Here is a 25,012-nt window from a genome sequence, read left to right as displayed (position 1 = left end):
TTTGCCTTGGACTTAAACCCTGAATCATCAGTATTATCAACTGGCACAAGTAAGCTTAAAGAAGCGACTTTTGGTCGACCAAAACCGTTTAATCGGTTAAGCGCCAATTATGTAAATTAGCAATGCGATCGACGTGGATGTCCAATAAATCTCGTCGTCTACGTCGTCCACTTTGTGAATAAGGTCGCTGTAGACTAAATTGATGATAATATCGAACTACGGAAAGAAAAAAATATGGATTGGCTTAGGAGATAATGGTTTATGCATAGTTAATCTGTGGTTTGCCCCGAGCCTGTTATTATTGTGCAGGCAACCACATGGAAAACAATGGGGGCTCTTTCTAGTAAGGAAGGTATTTTTTGTGAATCACATTTGATAGAAACAAAATTTTTCATTTTTGGCTCAGGATTTCTGATACTGAGGTCAAAACGCATATTGTTACACTTCTCGCGGCATACATGGACGTGTATCGGCAGTCGACCCGGATGTTGACTAATACCACATAAAATGTATGTTATGTAAAGCGAAATAAAAATATTAACGCTTAAACTTTATATGTACTGCTAAGCGTCAAACTTTAAATACACCTCTGAAATTGCTGCGCATAAAATTAGTACCACTAAATTTCAATACGCATTATACTCAGATGTAACTGAAATATGTGTCCATCTTTCACATCTACCCTAATTCCATGTATCGCCTGTTAAAATGGCGCGTGTCCGCAATTCATCGCAACTTAAAGCTGGAGACATTGGTGCTTTATCGGTAACCGTATCGGTAACCTTATAACAGCTGATTCGACCAATCTTATGAGAATCAATGCAATCGATTATTGGTGCCGCTAAGGTCGTAACCGTGTCGTAGCCAACCACCCTACAAGAATACTGACTAACATATGACTATCATCTGATTGTCAGCAATGTCAACCTAACGATCAGCGCCTCATACAAACTTGCTATCACAAACTTAAGGGTACTTGCGCAAATGTGATGTAAACAACTGTGTACGTGTGAGTTTTTGTCTCCTTCTTATACAACAACATCGCCTACTGATTAAGTATATAGCCGTACTGCTCACTCTCATTCCTTTTCCTCGATCAGTGCTGACACTCTAACTAACAAAAAGCGCCATAAATGATAGTTTACTGTAGATATCAGGTTTGACTGTTATACTATCATAAATGACAATTGTTATATTCCGCCAAAAATGAAACAATGCTTTTTGCTTTTTATTTACTTTATTTCATTACGTTTTTAATTTTATACGTGATAAAGGCATACGCGTTTCTTATTTGTTTAAAATAAATAGTTTTATAAGAATTCGACTTAAATTCAGAAAATAACAAAACAACAGAATAGCGCTTTCCTCAAGCGGAAACACATTTAAAAATGAATCACCACTAACCACTATTATTTTTCGCGTATCAATTTTTTGAGTGAGCCCCATACATTCCAACAGCTTTTGGTATTTTCTAATATTATTTTCGATTTTTTTTCTTTTAGCATGGAGCTTTGAAATGCTCTCTTTTTCATTTTTTAAACTTATTTTTTATATGGTTTTCGTCAGTTGAAAATGGCGGGATTTAAAAAATAACAAAACAACCGTGATAATCATTTGATTGACATATGACAGTCAGTAGTGATAACATGATTAAATCGGATAAACTGTTCTCGCATACATTAAATTCCGTTGAGAATTATGTATCTGTCTCACATGCATAATGGTATCTGCTGTATGTTCTTTTGTTCTGTACCAGGTGTCCGAAGCTTTCCCAGTTTGAGTCCTTTTTCATGATTATAGGCTGTTGCTGGGAACATGCGGACATGCGTGAGCGATCAAAGGAACATACATAAATTTAAGTATCAATGTTTACGTCATCGCAGGATCAGCATTGTCAATTACAAGTGTATTAGTAAAACTATCAGCGTTTCTTGTAGGGCAATTGGTTTTTGGTTTACCGTCGTAACGATAAACAGCTGATTACGTTAGCGATACGGATACAGCGATACGACATACGGCACCAATGACTCCAGCTTAAGCTGCAGACGTTGGTGCTTTATCGGTAACCGTATCGGTAACCATTGTTTACTATATAGTTTGGCAGCTTAAGTAGAGGTTATGTTGCGAATAGAGTGGAAGGCAGTGGACTAGGCAGTCGAATGTCATATAATGAAGGAATGGTGTTCGGAGATTTTTCAAAGTTAAAAAAAAAATGATAAAAGCTTTAATATAAATAAAAATATTGTTTTAATAACAACAAAAATGCCATATATATTCTGTATACATAAATTTGTAAGTATTATCTCACTTGAAAATTTGAATTAAATAATCTAAAGTTTTGTTTTGAAACTGAGTCGAGAACTGTGCGTGTGAATGTGCGAATTTTCACCGATCAGCTGTTAGTTGCGCTACTTGGTAAAATTTACAATGTCGGTAACTTTATAACAGCTGGTTCGACCAACCTTATGAGAATCAATGCAATCGATTATTGATGCCGCTAAAGCGCCAAATACACGACACGAACATTTCCGCGAACATTCCCGTTATGTCATGTTTCTGCGACCTTTTCTGTCGTGTATGGTGGTGTTTCACAGTTCGCGCAAATGTTCGCCAAAAATTAAAATATTTTTATTTAATATTTGCGCGAACTGTTCGTGCGTGTATGGCGAAATAGTTCATAATCGTAGTAATTTCTGAACGGAACAGACGTGCGCGGAAAAGTAAAATGGACAATAAAAAATTTCTGAGAGAATTTATTGAAATGTATAAATCTTTGCCATCATTGTGGCAAGTAAAAAGCAAAGATTATTGTAATAGAATTAAAAAGAATAATGATTATGCGACTTTAATCCTTGAGTGTGTTGTGGCTAAATGCTTCATGATATTTTCTAACAGAGGAAAAGCATCGTCAGCTACGAATACAAATGGTAGTTTTTCTTCGCAGTTTGGAACGTGACGTGACGTGAATTCCAGTTCTTTAATAAGCTCACTTTGTCCAAGAACTGCTCGTTTTTTAAACCATTCTTTGCACCAAATTCTTTTTTTGCGATCTTCTCTCTTTTTTTTACGCTTAATTGCCACAGCGAGCAATATTGCTGCAGCACAATTGTTGTCCGTATTCATCGCTGTCTGAAAGAGAACTAATGTTCGGCCAAAAGTTCGTATGGTGTATGGCCAAAGCTGCGAACAAGATTGCGGAATGTTCGCGGAAATGTTCGTGTCGTGTATTTGGCGCTTAAGGTCGTAACCGTATCGTCGCCAACCAATTGGTTTTTGGTTTACCATCGTAACGATAAACAGCTGATTACGTTAGGGATACGACTACAGCGATACGACAAACGGCACCAATGACTACAGCTTTATTCATCTATATGTTACACACTATGGCCATCAGAGGGCGGTGTCTCCGCTTTTCGATAGTTATTTAACCACTGCCGCTAGATGGGTCTCCTAAGCGAGGATAAGCATTTTTTTACGCACAAGCGTAATCGTATTCGCGTGCTAAAAAGACACGTCTATTGTTAACTTAAGGGTGATTTACATAAACGCTTTGGCCGCGTTGCTTCGCTTTGACAGCTTCAAAGCTCCATAAGGTAATAAGCCGGAGTCATTGGTGCCGTATGTCGTTTCGCTGTATCCGTATCCCTAACGTAATCAGCTGTTTATCGTTACGATGGTAAACCAAAACCCAATTGGTTGGCTACGATACGGTTACGACCTTAGCGTCACCAATAATCGATTGCATTGATTCTCATAAGGTTGGTCGAATCAGCTGTTAAAAGGTTACCGATACGGTTACCGATAAAGCACCAATGTCTCCAGCTATAATGATAGACCTTGTCGCTTGGAAGCGACCCAAGCGTTTATGAAAATCCGCCTGTAGGATGAAGCTCTAGGCAAAGCGTTCTATGTAAAACCGACTTAACAGTGTCACTCGTTTTATGCTTGAAACACAATGCCTTGACGACGCGAAATAAACGCGACGAACTTCGCCTAGTCAAAAATAAAATCACTGTAATTACATGAAATAAACACAATGAAAGCGAAATTTACGCGACGTTATTTTGCGAGGATAGATTTATTTCTATCGTCGCCGCCGGGCGATGTCGACAAACATCCCAAGGGTTGCTGCTGTTCAATTTTTTTAAGTATAAAAAAAGAAAACATAATATACAAAAACAAATATTATTATTCTACATATAACTCTTAATTTTATTACCAAAATACGTTCAAAAAAATTGGGAGGGATATCGAAAGACGTGTTTCGGTATCATTATTAATAAACCGCCAACTTCTGATTAATATTATTAAAAAGAGGTAATTAGCACAAACATTTGCTAAATTTTCGTTTTTTCAATCAATGTTTTCAACTAACTGGGTACGTGCGATGTCAAATATTTAAACTCATGCAAGCTTATGGAATTAATGTTCGCCCTCCGGATTAACACAGCTCTTAACATTTTGGGCGTATTTTAGCAGTCAAGTGCTAAAGTAAAGAAGTAAAAAAGTTGTAATTGTTTTCATCTTTATTTCTAAATAATGGCCACTCTGAATAAACAGCGTCAATTTAGCACGGCATTGTGTTTTAAGTAGACGAAATGTCTGGGCGTAATTTGAAAAATGTCTTCGCCCGACGCATTGTACAGGTTTACAAGTATGATATGTATGAGAGGGAAACAATTTCTTTCCCTTTCTAACACACGGCAGTTTGACACTTCGGTCAGTGTCAAACTAGCGTGGAACCCAGTGGAACCTGCGTGGAACATGAGTTTTGACACTGAACGAAGTGTCAAAATTACCGGGGTTGCTTCGTCGAAAGCGACACAGGGAAGCAAAAAAGGGATCGGAATATCAGATATGGGTTGCTGTGATGGTAAATTTCTTTTAACGAATTTAGTAGGAAATTTTAAGTGCACCCATGTGGGTCCTTCAGAAAATTATAAAAAAGTCTTCAATTGGGGTATCTGAGGACGCGTAGTTATTTCAGTATTAAGAATACAAACACGGGAGTTAAGTTTTTCTACCCGTTCAAAAGTTCTCCGCGAAAAACAGTTTGAAACCGAGGTCGACTGCAATAACCCGTCCAAAAAAACGGAAAGAAAAATGAATAGACGCGTTTTGTCTTGTTGTCAATAGTCCGAAGAGAAAAAGTATTCGAATTATTGGAAGCGAGGCAAAAACGCGTCTATTAATACCTCCCCCGACGGTTTTGGTCGTGTTTTAGCAATCGTCCCCGTAAAAAAGTATCACAATTCGTTAATTAAAATTGTCCAAAATATATGGTTATTAAATAGAGATGTAATTAAGTGCTCGTTTGAAAGTAAATAAGTATATTTCTTTGTAATATAAGAAAAAAAAATTTTAAGCAGTTTTCGATAGCAGCTACTAAACTTTGTTTGGTCCTAAGAAGTACAACAGTGCCAAATAACATCCACAAAAAAAACTAACAAGAACAAGCATTTTATCAGGTGAGCGTGGCTGTGTATGTGCGTGCTGCTACATATCCTACTTGTAGACCTGTACAATGGCCCGACGCGAGACGTATATCGTCTAGCAATGTATTAGGGCCGTTCCATTGGTTTATCGAGCTCTGGCTCTGGCTCAAATCTCATTGGAACGATCTGGATCAACTTTATGAGAGCTGGCAGCACTAATATAAAACATCTGTTTTGTAGAAAATAAGAAGAAACGTACACAAAATTGTAAGATACTGATAGAATTATTAACATTTAAATAGTTTCGCACGTAAGCAAACTATTTATTTTCCTTACATCATCTTCAAGTTGTTTACTCTTTCAGTGTGTATAGCGAGATCTTTTATGTATACATAAATGTACACGTATTTAGTTCAGTGCTACTATGGCTCAATTATATGGTTGGCTCATCTCACCAGCTGATTTTATTTTTTTCATTTCACTGGAGTAGGGATTGTCAGAAGGAGATGACAAACTTAAAAAGAAACCAACGAATTTACAACATTTTCTTACTACTTACAAATGCTGCTAAGTTTTAAGTTTTCATTCCATTCCATTCGTCTAACACCAACACGCTAATTATGGCAATGTGAGCAAAGGTATGTTATTGCTGTAGAGATGAGCCAACCATATAGTTGAGCCATGAGTGCTACCAACTCGAAAGTTGTTAGCTGTCAAAAAATCTACTACAGAAAACGAAACGAACAGAACTGCTATACGGATCAGAAATTGAACCAGATAAATATCAGGAACACAACGTTGTTGTTGCATTTGCATGTTAAATTTCTATCCGTATCTCGCTCAAGTCTCAATGGAACGTAACTATTGTGTTTCAAGCATTATGCCGAAAAGTGCGGGGCATTGTGTACCTATCAACAATGGTCAGAAAGAAGTCAACACACTTGTACTTCATAGTGTACCTATACCAAGTGTGTTCACTAAGCGATAAACGTCAAAACTACAAACAGCCTCGCTCACCTGATGGAAATCTCAGGTCTAGAGTCGCATTTTTGGTCTCAACGACAACATTTTTGTCTACCAATCGTCTCGACTTTTTCAATTTTTCAATCATTCGGAGCATTCGGTAATGGTATCCATTTTGAATTCGCTGTCATTCCGAATCCAGCGAGTGCCTGTCAGAATGCTTGACAGATAAGTCAACACACTTGTACTTGTACACTATGTTGTACTTATCCACAATGGTGCGGGAACGAACATCTAAGCTGTCAATTCTTCTGCACATTTCTCCTAAAAAGATTGATATGGTGAATGGTTAGATGGATATGGTGCTAAACATGGCGGAACGATACAAGGTGGCAGCATGGGTCAGCTGATTATAAACTGTTTTTGTTTGATATGAAACATCAACTTCCGATGCAGTACGATTTTGACGTTTGTCCATCGAATTTACAAAAACAAAGTACATGGAATTTTTATTTATGTTTGTAGGCATGTCTCCATGCTGCCACCTTGTGTCGTTCCGCCATGCGGATAAGTACATAAAACGGTAAATTGCGATGTCCGATTAGACAGTGTTTTTTTGACATTTCTAAAGAAAGGTTTAATGCTAAGGCACTTTGTGTGTTCTTCTCAATAAGCAAGTTCATTAGACAAAAACTTTTTATCCCACAATTTTATTTAATTCAAGTGTTTATAAGTTACAACCATTACGTGTGAAAATGCCATCTAACATGAATAATAAACTGTAAGTAAATAAAAGTGGCAGTGATCACATGAGCCCAACAAGAAAATTCCCAATTATTTAGTGCAATAGAAAATTGAGCAGGTTTAGTGGTAGTTAATTAATTATAATAATGGTGATTGGATCTTAATTTCGTTCCCATTCTAGATGGAGAAAAATCTGTAATGGTTCGATCGATATGTGGTGTGTTTGTTTTGTTAAGTGAATATTTTATGGTATAAAATGTTTGAATGTATTGGTTTAATCATTACTCGTTATAAATTGTACGTTTATTGGCTCTTTCTAAGTAAATTGCAAATTCATCGAAAAATATACTCTTCGCCCTTCTTTAAACGAAAGCACGAGGTGTTTCCATTATCATTTTGCTTGCATTAAACTTGGAGGTCGTCCGTAAGTAAAGAAAATAAAACAATTCACACATTTGAAATACTTCGTTTTTTTAGGCGTTGTTTTGTTCAAATTTTATTTCTTTACCTCGGAATAGTGCAGCCATTATGTGTCGTTGCTTTCGTTTTGTTTTTGTTGGCTCAAATGTTTTATTACCTACTCGTGGAACCACCATTTCATTTGGTTAACACATGGCATACTTACATACACATCCCCACCATCTAAGTACCCAGTCGGAAATGGTGTTGCAAGAGTAAAAGGCACCCGAATACAATGGGAATGCTGGCAGGTAACCTAAAGGCCGCGGAACAATTCATTCTAGTAACATCGCCGCAATCAACCAAGATGTTTCGTTTATAAATATGAAGAACTTCAGACTTGGCAATTAAAGTTTATTTCGCCTTGCCCATTCACATACAATTTTCAATTGCGAAAAAGGGGAATATTTTGAATAAGGTGCACGATTTTCCAACTTCTTTTTTTTTTTTTTTTGCTTGAGTGGTTGAGGGGGTCCTGAAAAACACAAAAATATCCGCAACTCGAGGAAACTCTTAGTTTTTAGAAAAAAGCTTTTAATTTCCGAAATTTGATAATATTACAACTTAAGTTTTGCACCTGAAATTCGCGTCAAACTTGTCGAAAGTGGTACCCAAAGACACGTATTTTCGTCAAGATTCAGAATCCATTAGCAAAAACTATATTTCATGGCGGAATAATACAAGGTGGCAGCATGGTGACATATCTACAAACATAAAAGTTCCATGTACTTTGTTTTTGTAAATTCGATGGACAAATGTCAAAATCGTACTGCGCATGAATTTATTTATACATCAAATCAAATAAAAAAAGTTAATAATCAGCTGTCCCGTGCTGCCACCTTGTATCGTTCCGCCATAATATATTTTTTTATTATACTCAGTTGAGCAGAGCTCACAGAGTATATTAAGTTTGATTGGATAACGGTTGGTTGTACATATATAAAGGAATTGAGATAGATATAGACTTCCATATATCAAAATAATCAGGATCGAAAAAAAATTTGAGCCATGTCCGTCCGTCCGTCCGTTAACACGATAACTTGAGTAAATTTTGAGGTATCTTGATCAAATTTGGTATGTAGGTTCCTGAGCACTCATCTCAGATCGCTATTTAAAATGAACAATATCGGACTATAACCACGCCCACTTTTTCGATATCGAAAATTTCGAAAAACCGAAAAATTGCGATAATTCATTACAAAAGAGAGATAAAGCGACGAAACTTAGTAAATGAGTTGAACTTATGACGCAGAATAGAAAATTAGTAAAATTTTGGACAATGGGCGTGGCACCGCCCACTTTTAAAAGAAGGTAATTTAAAACTTTGGCAAGCTGTAATTTGGAAGTCGTTGAAGATATCATGATGAAATTTGGCAGGAACGTTACTCCTATTACTATATGTACGCTTGATTAAAATTAGCAAAATCGGAGAAGGACCACGCCCACTTTTAAAAAAAAAAATTTTTTAAGTAAAATTTTAACAAAAAATTTAATATCTTTACAGTATATAAGTAAATTATGTCAACATTCAACTCCAGTAATAATATAGTGCAACAAAATACAAAAATAAAAGAAAATTTCAAAATGGGCGTGGCTCCGACCTTTTTCATTTAATTCGTTTAGAATACTTTTAATGCCATAAGTTGCACAAAAATTTACCAATCCTTGTGAAATTTGGTAGGGGCATGGATTCTATGACGATAACTGTTTTCTGTGAAAATGTTCGAAATCGGTTGAAGCCACGCCCAGCTTTTATACACAGTCGACCGTCTGTCCTTCCGCTCGGCCGTTAACACGATAACTTGAGCAAAAATCGACATATCTTTAATGAACTTAGTTCACGTGCTTACTTGAACTCACTTTATCTTGGTATGAAAAATGAACGAAATCCGACTATGATCACGCCCACTTTTTCGATATCGAAAATTACGAAAAATTAAAAAAATGCCATAATTCTATACCAAATACGAAAAAAGGGATGAAACATGGTAAGGTAATTGGATTGTTTTATTGAAGCGAAATATAACTTTAGAAAAAACTTTATAAAATGGTTGTGACACCTACCATATTAAGTAGAAGAAAATGAAAAAGTTCTGCAGGGCGAAATAAAAAACCCTTAAAATCTTGGCAGGTATTACATATATAAATAAATTAGCGGTATCCAACAGATGATGTTCTGGGTCACCCTGGTCCACATTTTGGTCGATATCTGGAAAACGCCTTCACATATACAACTACCACCACTCCCTTTTAAAAACTCATTCTAGAGTCACCCCTGGTCCACCTTTATGGCGATATCTCGAAAAGGCGTCCACCTATAGAACTAAGGTCCACTCCCATTTAAAATAGTCATTAACTCCTTTCGTTTGATACCCATATTGCACAAACGAATTCTAGAGTCACCCCTGGCCCACCTTTATGGCGATATCTCGAAACGGCGTCCACCTATGGAACTAAGGATTACTCCCTTTTAAAATACTCATTAACACCTTTCTTTTGATACCCATATTGTACAAACAAATTCTAGAGTCACCCCTGGTCCACCTTTATGGTGATATTTCGAAAATGCGACCACCTAAACAACAACCACCACTCCCTTTTAAAACCCTCATTAATACCTTTAATTTGATACCCATATCGTGCAAACACATTCTTGAGTCACCCCTGGTCCACCTTTATGGCGATATTTCGAAACGGCGTCCACCTATAGAACTAAAGCCCACTCCCTTTTAAAATACTCATTAGCACCTTTCATTTGATACCCATATCGTACAAACATATTCTAAAGTCACCCCTGGTCCACCTTTATTGCGATATCTCGAAGGCCCACTCCCTTTTAAAATACTCATTAACACCTTTCTTTTGATACCCATATTGTACAAACAAATTCTAGAGTCACCCCTGGTACACGTTTATGGCGATATTTCGAAAATGCGACCACCTATACAACAACCACCACTCCCTTTTAAAACCCTCATTAATACCTTTAATTTGATACCCATATCATACAAACACATTCTAGAGTCACCCCTGGTCCACCTTTATGGCGATATTTCAAAACTGCGTCCACCTATAGAACTAAGGCCCACTCCCTTTTAAAATACTCAATAGCACCTTTCGTTTGATGCCCATATTGTACAAACAAATTCTAGAGTCACCCCTGGTCCACCTTTATGGTGATATCTCGAAACGGCGTCCACCTATGGGACTAAGGATTACTCCCTTTTAAAATACTTATTAACACTTTTCTTTTGATACCCATATTGAACAAACAAATTCTAGGGTCACCCCTGGTCCACCTTTATGGCGATATCTCGAAACGGCGTCCACCTATGGAACTAAGGATTACTCCCTTTTAAAATACTCATTAACACCTTTCATTTGATACCCATATCGTACAAACGCATTCTAGAGTCACCCCTGGTCCACCTTTATGGCGATATCTCGAAAAGGCGGCCACCTATACAACAACCACCACTCCCTTTTAAAACCCTCATTAATACCTTTAATTTGATACCCATATCGCACAAACACATTCTAGAGTCAACCCTGTTCCACCTTTATGGCGATATTTCGAAACGGCATCCACCTATAGAACTAAGGCCCACTCCCTTTTAAAATACTCATTAACACCATTCGTTTGATGCCCATATTGTACAAACAAATTCTAGGGTCACCCCTGTTCCACCTTTGTGGCGATATCTCGAAACGGCGTCCACCTATGGAACTAAGGATTACTCCCTTTTAAAATACTCATCAACACCTTTAATTTGATACCCATATCGTACAAACGCATTCTAGAATCAACCCTGATCCACCTTTATGGCTATGTCCCTAAATAGCGTCCACCTATAGAACTATGGCTCACTCCCTCATAAAATACTCTTTAATGCCTTTAATTTGATACACATGTCATACAAACACATTCCACGGTTTCCCTCGGTTCATTTTCCTACATGGTTATTTTCTCTTATGTTGTCACCATAGCTTGTTGTTGTTGTTGTAGCGATAAAGTTGCTCCCCGAAGGCTTTGGGGAGTGTCATCGATGTGATGGTCCTTTGTCCGGTACCATAGCACCATTAAGGTACTAGCCCGACCATCTCGGGAACGATTTATGTGGCCACATTAAACCTTCAGGCCATTCCCTCCCTCCCTACCCCCAAGTTCCATGAGGAGCTTGGGGTCGCCAGAGCCTCGTCTGTTAGTGAAACAGGATTCGCCGCGGATAGGTGAGGTTGACAATTGGGTTTGGAGAAGCTATATATTGCGCTGGCAACCTGAAGGGTTGCGCTACACAGCCCCTTGAATCTGGTATTTTAGTCGCCTCTTACGACAGGCATACCTACCGCGGATATATTCTGATCCCCTAACCCGCTGGGGGGACCATAGCTCTCAACTGAGTATGTAATGTTCGGTTACACCCGAACTTAACCTTCCTTACTTGTTAAGGTTTTTAAAGTTGTTCGCGAAAAACCGGTGGGTACGATTGTCGATATTTTTCGCATTAAACAAACGAAAACATATGAACGATACATGCGTATTTCTTACAGCTCCGACACATAAGCAGTTTTTCATATAGATGAGTTTAACACATGCTTATGCATTATGAGTAGATTGCACGTAATTTTATGGAGAATGGTAGAATGAGCGACACTGGCGCCATCTGATATTTAAAAGTAGCCAACTCCTCAATTTTGTTCCAAGCAAATCATAAGAAGAAGAATTTGACATTTGCTTTGGCTAAGGGTGTTGGCATACTTTGCAAGTGAAATCATTTTTCCCACTGGTTGGTAAATTTTTAAGATTTTTCACAATTAAAAACTGCAATATAACAATCGACTACGACACAAAATATGTTAGGAAGTATTTTTGTTGTATAGGGAGAGGCGTCTGACGTTCCTTCATATTTACAAACGCAACATTTTGGTTGATTGTGGCGATGTTATTGGAATGTATAAGCTTGTGTTAAATGCATCTATATGAAAAATGTCATTGTGTCACCGCCTTTACATTGTTGGCGAGTTTCTTACTATCAACGAGTGTTTGATAATGCCAGATGTGTACAATATAACTATTTTTGTCAAATCGGACATGTCATTGGCTTCGCTTGCGACTTCAACTTTGGCAATGCTTAGACTTTAACATGTAACGAAAAGTTACTCTGTTATAGCACAATTTTGCGGATCAAAGCGAATAAAACTGCAAGCCGTTCTGTTGTAATCTTAACACAGACTGACATAAGTGCTTTTTCTGCGCTGCTTCGCCTTGACACCGCCATAAAAAAGCAATAAAACTTCGCTTTGAAGTAACCAAAGCATATATGCAAATCTTCCTCAATGTCTCTGTCAAAGGCACAAAATCCTGTCATAAGTATCGGGTCTCATGCAGGCATGCTTAACCAACGAACCGATATCATTTCGTTACGATAATTAACGTTAATAAACGAAACAAAGTCATTTCGTTTCGTTTATTAACGTTAAAAACGTCAAATTAACGAAATGATTTCGTTTCGTTTTCTGCCATATCAAAACGGAATCAAATCGTTTATGTTCATTATTAATTTCAAACTATGCTGGCAAAGCTGATTGATGGCGGAGTCATTAAAGGTGAAAGCATTATCCAAGCTGATTGCAACTTTTCTCATGAATTTTGACAGTACGAACATTTCTCAGAGTATTTTTGACATTACCACCAACGAATTACACAAACAAATTACATAGAGTTTGTGTGTGTATGTGCGCTCGTTGTTGCCACCTTACGGCTTCACCATGGCTATAGCATTGCCAGCACAATTCAAACATAAAGTATCACGTTTTCGTTAACGTTTTTAACGTTAACGAAAGCTTTTCGTTTCGGTTAAAAACGAGATACAATTTATCTTGATAATTTCTTTATCGATAATATTTCGAAGTGTTTCAACGGAAACGGTGGAAATTTTTTGATAAACGATTAGCTTATCGTTAAGGTGCATCCCTGATTCAAACATAAAGTATCACGTTTTTGTTAACGTTTTTAACGTTAACGAAAGCTTTTCGTTTCGGTTAAAAACGAGATACAATTTATCTTGATAATTTCTTTATCGATAATATTTCGAAGTGTTTCAACGGAAACGGTGGAAATTTTTTGATAAACGATTAGCTTAACGTTAAGGTGCATCCCTGGTCTCATGCTTATGCATTTCATTCCGTTTACCATAATGATTTTGTTAGCTTTAAATTTTTTTTTTACTTGAAGTCGAAAACATCTGGAATTTAAAGCTTATTAAAGAAAATGTCGCATTTTTTTTGACATAAAATAGGGAAACCTCACAAAGTTAACTTTAAAAAGAAAAGCGCCGCAGACGAAAATTTGGAATAAAAATTCGCGCGATTTCTTATTCCAAATTTTCTATTTTTTGGACATGAAGTGGGCAAATCTCACAAATTTCAAGTTTAGAAAAGAAAAGGGAAAATTTTAGAATAGCACCCCCCGAGCTCGGGGTAAAACTTGGTATCAAATGAAAGAGGGAGTTGTCCCGATCACAAATATATATATTTTAAAGTGCGCAAACTTCTAATTTAAAAGTTATTTGTTGTTAAAGTTTGCAAATTTAGCAAATTTCTATAGCACTTTAAATTACAATTTACACATATTTCAAAACCTTAATCCACATACATATCTATATAAATTGGCAACGATAAACTTAAATTGCATTTTTGTATATTTCACATTGTTTTTACTTATTATAAATGTTTTTATTAAATCAATCGCGCTTTTGTAGCAACATGCACATTTATATATATACATATATCATTGTGTACAGTACCAGTGTGTCAACTAAGCGATAAATGTCAAAATTACAAACAGCCTCGCTCACCTGATGCAAATCTCAGGTCTAGAGTTGCATTTTTGGTACCTAAGAGTACTTTAAGCTGAGTTGCATTTGATAGTTTACTAAAACTTTGTAGTTTTAACAGATGAAATAGTTGCATATATTTCCGCGGAAATATAAATAATAGAAGATACCAAAAGCAAAATTTATTTAAATTGGAGTCAAAAAGGTCTAGAGAAACTTAACAAAATATAAAGCGTGAAAATTTTCACTTTTATGGCTGTTTACACAAATGTATAAAGCAAAATTATATAAAAGCTTTGGTCGCTTCAAAGCAAAGATAACGCAAGGCGTTTGATTGTTTTTCGTATGGCGTCGTCAAAGCGTAGGCACGCAACCAAAACGTTTATGTAAATATTTTGATGCTTCGCCGACAGATGAGTTAAATTTATGGCAGCTCCTATATTTTGCCAAGCAAAGTTTGTTGAATGTTAAAGGACTCAAAAAGTTGAGAGATTCTCAAAGGAGGATTTACAACTCTCATCGCTTCAAAGCGAAGAAAATGGCAAGGAGTCTCATTTTTATATTATGGGCCTGCCAAGGCTTCAGATCGATGCAACACAACCAAATCGTCTATGTAAATCCGCCTTAATTTCTGTCGCTGTGAAAGTCTCCCGCTAATAAAACGGTGCTGTCAGTGGAAGCAAACCAAAGAAGTGGCCAAAAATATGAGTGAATGAAAGTTTAACTATTAGATACATTTTTATGCAATAACATTGTTGTTTTTTCGTTTAAAAATGCTGTTACCAAACTCTTTTATTAAACAAATATAATGAACTTGGGTACAGAAATTCAGAAATCCTATAAAATATTTTACCGATATACTTTGTTGTTGAGTTTAAAAAGTTTTTCACAATAATTTAAAAAACTCTACGTTTTCTATGCTTTTCACACTTAGAGAAGTAACCTTGTATAATAAATTAAATTTTTAATGAAATTCAATAACTGAACAATTTTCGCCATGAAAAAAATTAAAATGCTGTGGAACAGGAGCCAACCAATTGGTTTTTGGTTTACCATCGTAACGATAAACAGCTGATTACGTTAGGGATACGACTACAGCGATACGACATACGGCACCAATGACTCCCGCTTCAGAAAGAAGTCAACACACTTGTGCTTGTACACACTATGATATATATATTTTATTGATGACATTACAAAGCTGTGCTGCCACATAAACAAAAAAAAAACAAATATAAATATTACCTTACCACCTTTCAGTTTATAAAGAAAAAGGAAAATATATATTTTTACTACTCATTTTGAAAAGTTGAAAAACCTTTCCGCGTAGGCGGCCTTTGGCCGCGCTTATAAAAAATAACCCTGGGCTACGCCATGCCAAGTCCGGGTGTGTGGTATAACCGTGGCTACCGCCATGAGTTATTTGTTATAAGCGCGGCCGAAGGCCGCCTACGCAGAAAGGTGTTCTGCGCAGAATTACTGTGCATGGCGCAGCCGGTGTTGGATCGGCTAACATAACAATAAACATAAGAGTTCTAAGGTAATATCAGCTCGTTCACGAATGCAAAAAAGAGCTTTTTCAAATTTTTGGTAAATAAAGACTAGAAAAGTTAAAGATATATATACATCTGATGAAAGCTATTTTTATGAGTTATTTTTCGATTCTGCAACTTGTTCCGTTTTTAGATGTGGCAGCACAGATTGGTAATGTCATAAAATATATATACGTAAACACATATAAAAGTTGTATAGAAATTTGCAAACTTTAACAACAAATAACTTTTAAATTATAAGTTTGCGCACTTTAAAATATGTATATTTGTGATCGGGAGAACTCTCTCTTTCATATGATACCAAGTTAAACCCCGAAACATAGTACAGGTCTACAAGTAGGATAGGTAGCAACACGCACATACACAGCCACGCTCACCTGATACAGGTCTCTTAAGCTAGCCCAACCTTTTCAGCCCAATCAAAAAACGAGACCGTACTAAATTGCACAACATTTATTACTAATTTAGTACCGATTAATTAAATTTATTACCCTTGTATTTTAAAAAATATCGAGGGTTGGGCTAGCTTAAGTTTAAGCCAGCCCAACCCATATGCACAATCAAAAAACGAGACCGTACTAAATTGTACAACATTTATTACTAATTTAGTACCGATTAATTAAATTGATTACCCTTGTATTTTAAAGAATATCGAGGGTTGGGCTAGCTTAAGTTTAAGCCAGCCCAACCCATATGCACAATCAAAAAACGAGACCGTACTAAACTGCAAAACATTTATTACTAATTTAGTACCGATTAATTAAATTTATTACCCTTGTATTTTAAAAAATATCGAGGGTTGGGCTAGCTTAAGTTTAAGCCAGCCCAACCCATATGCACAATCAAAAAACGAGACCGTACTAAATTGTACAACATTTATTACTAATTTAGTACCGATTAATTAAATTGATTACCCTTGTATTTTAAAGAATATCGAGGGTTGGGCTAGCTTAAGTTTAAGCCAGCCCAACCCATATGCACAATCAAAAAACGAGACCGTACTAAACTGCTCAACATTTATTACTAATTTAGTACCGGTTAATTAAATTTATTACCCTTGTATTTTAAAGAATATCGAGGGTTGGGCTAGCTTAAGTTTAAGCCAGCCCAACCCATATGCACAATCAAAAAACGAGACCGTACTAAATTGCACAACATTTATTACTAATTTAGTACCGATTAATTAAATTGATTACCCTTGTATTTTAAAAAATATCGAGGGTTGGGCTAGCTTAAGTTTAAGCCAACCCAACCCATATGCACAATCAAAAAACGAGACCGTACTAAACTGCAAAACATTTATTACTAATTTAGTACCGGTTAATTAAATTTATTACCCTTGTATTTTAAAAAATATCGAGGGTTGGGCTAGCTTAAGTTTAAGCCAGCCCAACCCATATGCACAATCAAAAAACGAGACCGTACTAAACTGCAAAACATTTATTACTAATTTAGTACCGGTTAATTAAATTTATTACCCTTGTATTTTAAAAAATATCGAGGGTTGGGCTAGCTTAAGTTTAAGCCAACCCAACCCATATGCACAATCAAAAAACGAGACCGTACTAAATTGCACAACATTTATTACTAATTTAGTACCGATTAATTAAATTTATTACCTTTGTATTTTAAAAAATATCGAGGGTTGGGCTAGCTTAAGTTTAAGCCAACCCAACCCATATGCACAATCAAAAAACGAGACCGTACTAAACTGAAAAATATTTATTACTAATTTAGTACCGGTTAATTAAATTTATTACCCTTGTATTTTAAAAAATATCGAGGGTTGGGCTAGCTTAAGTTTAAGCCAATATGCACAATCAAAAAACGAGACCGTACTAAACTGCAAAACATTTATTACTAATTTAGTACCGGTTAATTAAATTTATTACCCTTGTATTTTAAACAATATCGAGGGTTGGGCTAGCTTAAGTTTAAGCCAACCCAACCCATATGCACAATCAAAAAACGAGACCGTACTAAACTGCAAAACATTTATTACTAATTTAGTACCGGTTAATGAAATTTATTACTCTTTTATTTTAAAAAATATCGAGGGTTGGGCTAGCTTAAGTTTAAGCCAACCCAACCCATATGCACAATCAAAAAACGAGACCGTACTAAACTGCAAAACATTTATTACTAATTTAGTACCGGTTAGTTAAATTTATTACCCTTGTATTTTGAAAAATATCGAGGGTTGGGCTAGCTTAAGTTTAAGCCAACCCAACCCATATGCACAATCAAAAAACGAGACCGTACTAAACTGCAAAACATTTATTACTAATTTAGTACCGGTTAATTAAATGTATTACCCTTGTATTTTAAAAAATATCGAGGGTTGGGCTAGCTTAAGTTTAAGCCAACCCAACCCATATGCACAATCAAAAAACGAGACCGTACTAAACTGCAAAACATTTATTACTAATTTAGTACCGGTTAAATAAATTTATTACCCTTGTATTTTAAAAAATATCGAGGGTTGGGCTAGCTTAAGTTTAAGCCAACCCAACCCATATGCACAATCAAAAAACGAGACCGTACTAAACTGCAAAACATTTATTACTAATTTAGTACCGGTTAATTAAATTTATTACCCTTGTATTTTAAAAAATATCGATGCACAATCAAAAAACGAGACCGTACTAAACTGCAAAACATTTATTACTAATTTAGTACCGGTTAATGAAATTTATTACTCTTTTATTTTAAAAAATATCGAGGGTTGGGCTAGCTTAAGTTTAAGCCAACCCAACCCATATGCACAATCAAAAAACGAGACCGTACTAAACTGCAAAACATTTATTACTAATTAAGTACCGGTTAATTAAATTTATTACCTTTGTATTTTAAAAAATATCGAAGGTTGGGGATCACGTTTAATTTCCCTTGAGAATTGAGCGTGAGCCGGAGCTGTAAAACTCACTGGAGGACGGCAAAAATTAGTCCTTTCCTCGCGTTTTACATAATTTGGCACTAGATAGGTTCATGGCGAAGCAGCGTCACCTATCTTTGAAAAAATCGTTTGATCAATGGTTAGTGCCCAAACTAAACAAATTGGCCATCATTCTATGAGTTTTCTAGCACCGCATCACGCTCCATTCTTATGGGAACGCTCTTCAGAAGCAGTTCCTGAAATCTTTGTATATATGCGTTGTGATAGGCAGGTGCCGCTGTTGTGTTTTATTCCACACATAAAAGGCCAGTCACATAAGATTTTTGATGCAGCATGGTACGCTGACAGATGAGTAGGTATGTATTGCATTACTTACTGACAAATATACAAATAGCGTATCACCAGCGCCATCTGACATGAAAAAGTAGCGTACTTTCAAATTTTCTTGCAAACAAAGCATAAGAAGATTTTGAAATTGGTTTTGGCTATGCGTGTTTCCAGACTTGGCAAGTGAAATTATTTTTCCCACTCTTTGGTACTTTTCTAACATTTTTTACAATTAAAAACTGCATTTTAACAAATGAATGTTTATAAAAATGCTTCAAACAAAATTTTATGTGAATGGAAAAGCCGAAATAATTCTAAGTCTGCAGTTCTTTTATGTTTACAAACGCAACATCTTGCGCGATTGTGACGATGTTCGCCTTTGCATCAAAATTCATGAACATGAGAAATTGCATCGTGACGCGGCAATAAGGCTAATGGACAGGCAGCGGCATCTATTTTTGAAAAAGTCGGTTTATTACTTTGGAAAGTACTCTCACGTATGTACTCTATGGAATACTCACAAACAAAGCGAGAGTGGGATCACCTACTCCTCTCCTAGGACATCGCAATGTTAATTGGAGCACATTTTTTGTATGAATACAGATTAGTTTTGGAAAACTCCCTCCTATACTCCTAATGGAATATTCCTTACACTATTTATGGAGTACTCGCGTTTTTTGAAGGTGAATCAAATTATCTGGCTAACAAATCGAAATAAGCCATCATCCAGTGAGTTTTCTAGCACCGTGTCACGCTCAATTCTCACGAGAATGCTTTAGATCATTGGAAGACTTGAGAAGCAGAGGTCGTGATATTTTTGTACATATGAGTTGTTAGACAGATGATGTCGCCATTGCATCTCATTTAACACGGCTAAATGCCAAGCAGCGCCATCTATTTTTGAAAAAAGTAGGTTTATTAAAGGCAGCGTTGCCAAACAAAAGATAAGAAACTCACAAATTATCTGGCTCACAAATTGAGCCGACCTCTATCTGGATTTATCTGGCTCAAATCATTGTTGTTGCATTTACATGCAAAATTAGTTATCTGGCTCAGGATCCTTGCGACGGGATGATGGCTATGGACATCTATCTGGATTTATCTCGCTTCAATCATTAGCTGTGTTTTTTTACATATATAAACTTTTACGCTTAAACTTTATATGGACTGCTAAGCGTCAAACTTTATCTACTCTGAAATTGCCGCGCATAAAATTAGTACTACTAAATTTCAATACCCATTATACTCAGATTGAACTGAAATATGTGTCTATGTTTAACCTCTGATTTACTGGGGGTGTGAACACTGTGATAAAATACGAACTTTGATTTTGAAGAAAAAAATTGAGTCCTTTCCCCGCGTTTTACATAATTTGGCACTAAATAGCTACATGATTAAGCAGCGCCATCTATCTTTGAAATAGTATTCATCATTGGTAGTGTCCAAACTAAACAAGTTATCTTGCTCAAATTATCTCGCACAAATTATCTGGCTGAACGAAGGTGTGTCCGAACTAAAAATTATAACTTTGTTGTGTGTCCAAATTAAAAGTTGGAACCAAAAGAAATTATCTGCCCCGCAAATTTCACCATTTCAGGGCTCCCGGACGTTTAAAAATATTCGAAGCATTTACAATTTTTATTACGAACAACGTACTTACTTAAATAATTTTATTTGAGTTTTTTTTAGCTTTTACGAATGTTATATATGTATATTCCATTAAAACAAAGGCTAAAAATTTCATTTATAGAAAAATTGGATGTACATATACAATGTACACCAAGATAATTCGATATAAAACTTTGAAAACAAATACAAAACACCATTCATTGTATTATTTTTATTACTGATATAAAAGAACTTATAAATAAAACTGTGACAAAATAAAAAAAGTTTAAGTATGCTTCTTGCGATCTATACATCAAGTTGTAGGTCTGCTCGAGTATACAAAAAGTGCATTTTTATAATTTCCAAAAAATCCCCAAAATTTGGAGTTAGGGACCAAAACCCCCTTTCGGTAGATCGAATCATATACATAAGTTTTGCCTATAACTTTATTACTGTCCGGTCGGCATTTAGCATTAAACGTGATCCCCAACCTTCGATATTTTTTAAAATACAAAGGTAATAAATTTAATTAACCGGTACTAAATTAGTAATAAATGTTGTGCAATTTAGTACGGTCTCGTTTTTTGATTGTGCATATGGGTTAGGCTGGCTTAAATTTAATCTAGCCCAACCCTCGATATTTTTTAAAATACAAGGGTAATAAATTTAATTAACCGGTACTAAATTAGTAATAAATGTTTTGCAGTTTAGTACGGTCTCGTTTTTTGATTGTGCATATGGGTTGGGTTGGCTTAAACTTAAGCTAGCCCAACCCTCGATATTTTTTAAAATACAAGGGTAATAAATTTAATTAACCGGTACTAAATTAGTAATAAATGTTTTGCAGTTTAGTACGGTCTCGTTTTTTGATTGTGCATATCGGTTGGGCTGGCTTAAACTTAAGCTAGCCCAACCCTCGATATTTTTTTAAATAAAAGAGTAATAAATTTCATTAACCGGTACTAAATTAGTAATAAATGTTTTGCAGTTTAGTACGGTCTCGTTTTTTGATTGTGCATATCGGTTGGGTTGGCTTAAATTTAAGCTAGCCCAACCCTCGATATTTTTTAAAATACAAGGATAATAAATTTAATTAACCGGTACTAAATTAGTAATAAATGTTTTGCAGTTTAGAACGGTATCGTTTTTTGATTGTGCATCGATATTTTTTAAAATACAAGGGTAATAAATTTAATTAACCAGTACTAAATTACTAATAAATGTTTTGCAGTTTAGTACGGTCTCGTTTTTTGATTGTGCATATGGGTTGGGTTGGCTTAAATTTAAGCTAGCCCAACCCTCGATATTTTTTAAAATACAAGGGTAATAAATTTAATTAACCGGTACTAAATTAGTAATAAATGTTTTGCAGTTTAGTACAGTCTCGTTTTTTGATTGTGCATATGGGTTGGGTTGGCTTAAACTTAAGCTAGCCCAACCCTCGATATTTTTTAAAATAAAAGAGTAATAAATTTCATTAACCGGTACTAAATTAGTAATAAATGTTTTGGAGTTTAGTACGGTCTCGTTTTTTGATTGTGCATATGGGTTGGGTTGGCTTAAACTTAAGCTAGCCCAACCCTCGATATTTTTTAAAATACAAGGATAATAAATTTAATTAACCAGTACTAAATTAGTAATAAATGTTTTGCAGTTTAGTACGGTCTCGGTTTTTGATTGTGCATATGGGTTGGGTTGGCTTAAACTTAAGCTAGCCCAACCCTCGATATTTTTTAAAATACAAGGGTAATAAATTTAATTAACCGGTACTAAATTAGTAATAAATGTTTTGCAGTTTAGTACGGTCTCGTTTTTAAAAATACAAGGGTAATAAATTTAATTAACCGGTACTAAATTAGTAATAAATATTGAGCAGTTTAGTACGGTCTCGTTTTTTGATTGTGCATATGGGTTGGGCAGGCTTAAACTTAATCTAATCCAACCCTCGATATTTTTTAAAATACAAGGGTAATAAATTTAATTAACCGGTACTAAATTAGTAATAAATGTTTTGCAGTTTAGTACGGTCTCGGTTTTTGATTGTGCATATGGGTTGGGTTGGCTTAAACTTAAGCTAGCCCAACCCTCGATATTTTTTAAAATACAAGGGTAATAAATTTAATTAACCGGTACTAAATTAGTAATAAATGTTTTGCAGTTTAGTACGGTCTCGTTTTTAAAAATACAAGGGTAATAAATTTAATTAACCGGTACTAAATTAGTAATAAATATTGAGCAGTTTAGTACGGTCTCGTTTTTTGATTGTGCATATGGGTTGGGCTGGCTTAAACTTAAGCTAGTCCAACCCTCGATATTTTTTAAAATACAAGGGTAATCAATTTAATTAATCGGTACTAAATTAGTAATAAATGTTGTGCAATTTAGTACAGTTTCGTTTTTTGATTGTGCATATGGGTTGGGCTGGCTTAAACTTAATCTAGCCCAACCCTCGATATTTTTTAAAATAAAAGAGTAATAAATTTCATTAACCGGTACTAAATTAGTAATAAATGTTTTGCAGTTTAGTACGGTCTCGTTTTTTGATTGTGCATATGGGTTGGGTTGGCTTAAACTTAAGCTAGCCCAACCCTCGATATTTTTTAAAATAAAAGAGTAATAAATTTCATTAACCGGTACTAAATTAGTAATAAATGTTTTGCAGTTTAGTACGGTCTCGTTTTTTGATTGTGCATATGGGTTGGGCTGGCTTAAACTTAATCTAGCCCAACCCTCGATATTTTTTAAAATACAAGGGTAATAAATTTAATTAACCGGTACTAAATTAGTAATAAATGTTTTGCAGTTTAGTACGGTCTCGTTTTTTGATTGTGCATATGGGTTGGGTTGGCTTAAACTTAAGCTAGCCCAACCCTCGATATTTTTTAAAATACAAGGGTAATAAATTTAATTAACCAGTACTAAATTAGTAATAAATGTTTTGCAGTTTAGTACGGTCTCGTTTTTTGATTGTGCATATGGGTTGGGTTGGCTTAAACTTAAGCTAGCCCAACCCTCTATATTTTTTAAAATACAAGGGTAATAAATTTAATTAACCGGTACTAAATTAGTAATAAATGTTGAGCAGTTTAGTACGGTCTCGTTTTTTGATTGTGCATATGGGTTGGGCTGGCTTAAACTTAAGCTAGCCCAACCCTCGATATTTTTTAAAATACAAGGGTAATAAATTTAATTAATCGGTACTAAATTAGTAATAAATGTTGTGCAATTTAGTACGGTCTCGTTTTTTGATTGGGCTGAAAAGGTTGGGCTAGCTTAAGAGACCTACCTGATACAATGCTTGCTCTTGTTCGTTGTTTTTGTGGATGCTATTTGGCACTGTTGTAGTTCTTAGGTCCAAGAAAAGTGTAGTAGCTGCTAACGAAAACTGCCTAAAATTTTTATCGTAAAATTACAAAGAAATACCCTTATTTACTTTCAAACGAGCACTTAATTACATCCCTCTTTAAAATCCATATGTTTTGGACAATTTTAATTAACAAATTGTGATACTTTATTACAGGGACGATTGCTACACACGACCAAAACCGTCGGGGGAGGTATTAATAGACGCGTTTTTGCCTAGCTTCCAATAATTCGAATACTTTTTCGCCTTTGGACTATTGATAACAGGACAAAACCCGTCTTTTCATTTCTCTTTCCACATTTTTGGACGGGTTATTGCAGTCAACCTCGGTTTCAAACTGTTTTTCGCGGAGAACTTTTGAACGGGTAGAAAAACTTAGCACCCGTGTTTGTATTCTTAATACTGGAATAACTACGCGTGCTCAGATATCCCAATTCATGACCTTTGTATAATTTTATGTAGGACCCATATAGATGCACTACATTTTCATACTAAATTCGTTAAAAAAATTTACCATCGCAGCAACCCCGGTAATTTTGACACTTCGTTCAGTGTCAAACGCATGTTCCACGCAGGTTCCACTGAGTTCCACAATAGTTTGACACTGACCGAAGTGTCAAACTGCAATGTGTTAGAAAAGGAAAGGAATTGCTTCCTTCTCATACATATCATACTTGTAAACCTGTACTATGCCCCGAAATTGGGGGGGGTGCTAAATTAAATCGCTGCCAAGAAAAGCGCCGCAGGCGAAAATTTGGAATAAAAAATCGCGGATTCCATTTTGGCGATTCCTAGGACTCCCTCTACCCCTACAAATCAAAAAAAGT

The 25,012-nt window shown here is 35.6% G+C and overlaps 1 protein-coding gene across 1 annotated transcript in view; it reads left to right on the top strand.

Annotated features, from left to right (window-relative positions):
• The first annotated feature begins 6,990 nt into the window (after positions 1-6,990).
• The window catches only part of Oda (Ornithine decarboxylase antizyme), a 91,651-nt gene continuing 73,629 nt past the window's right edge, over positions 6,991-25,012 (top strand). Inside the window, 1 exon segment of the mRNA XM_067774481.1 lies at positions 6,991-7,179. Coding sequence (XP_067630582.1) covers positions 7,154-7,179 — 26 coding nt within the window. The 5' untranslated portion in view covers positions 6,991-7,153.

Source organism: Eurosta solidaginis, chromosome 3 (assembly GCF_040869045.1).
Source record: "Eurosta solidaginis isolate ZX-2024a chromosome 3, ASM4086904v1, whole genome shotgun sequence".
In the NCBI taxonomy this organism is placed as follows: Eukaryota; Metazoa; Arthropoda; class Insecta; order Diptera; family Tephritidae; genus Eurosta; species Eurosta solidaginis.
This window is presented reverse-complemented; position numbering and strand designations above follow the sequence as displayed.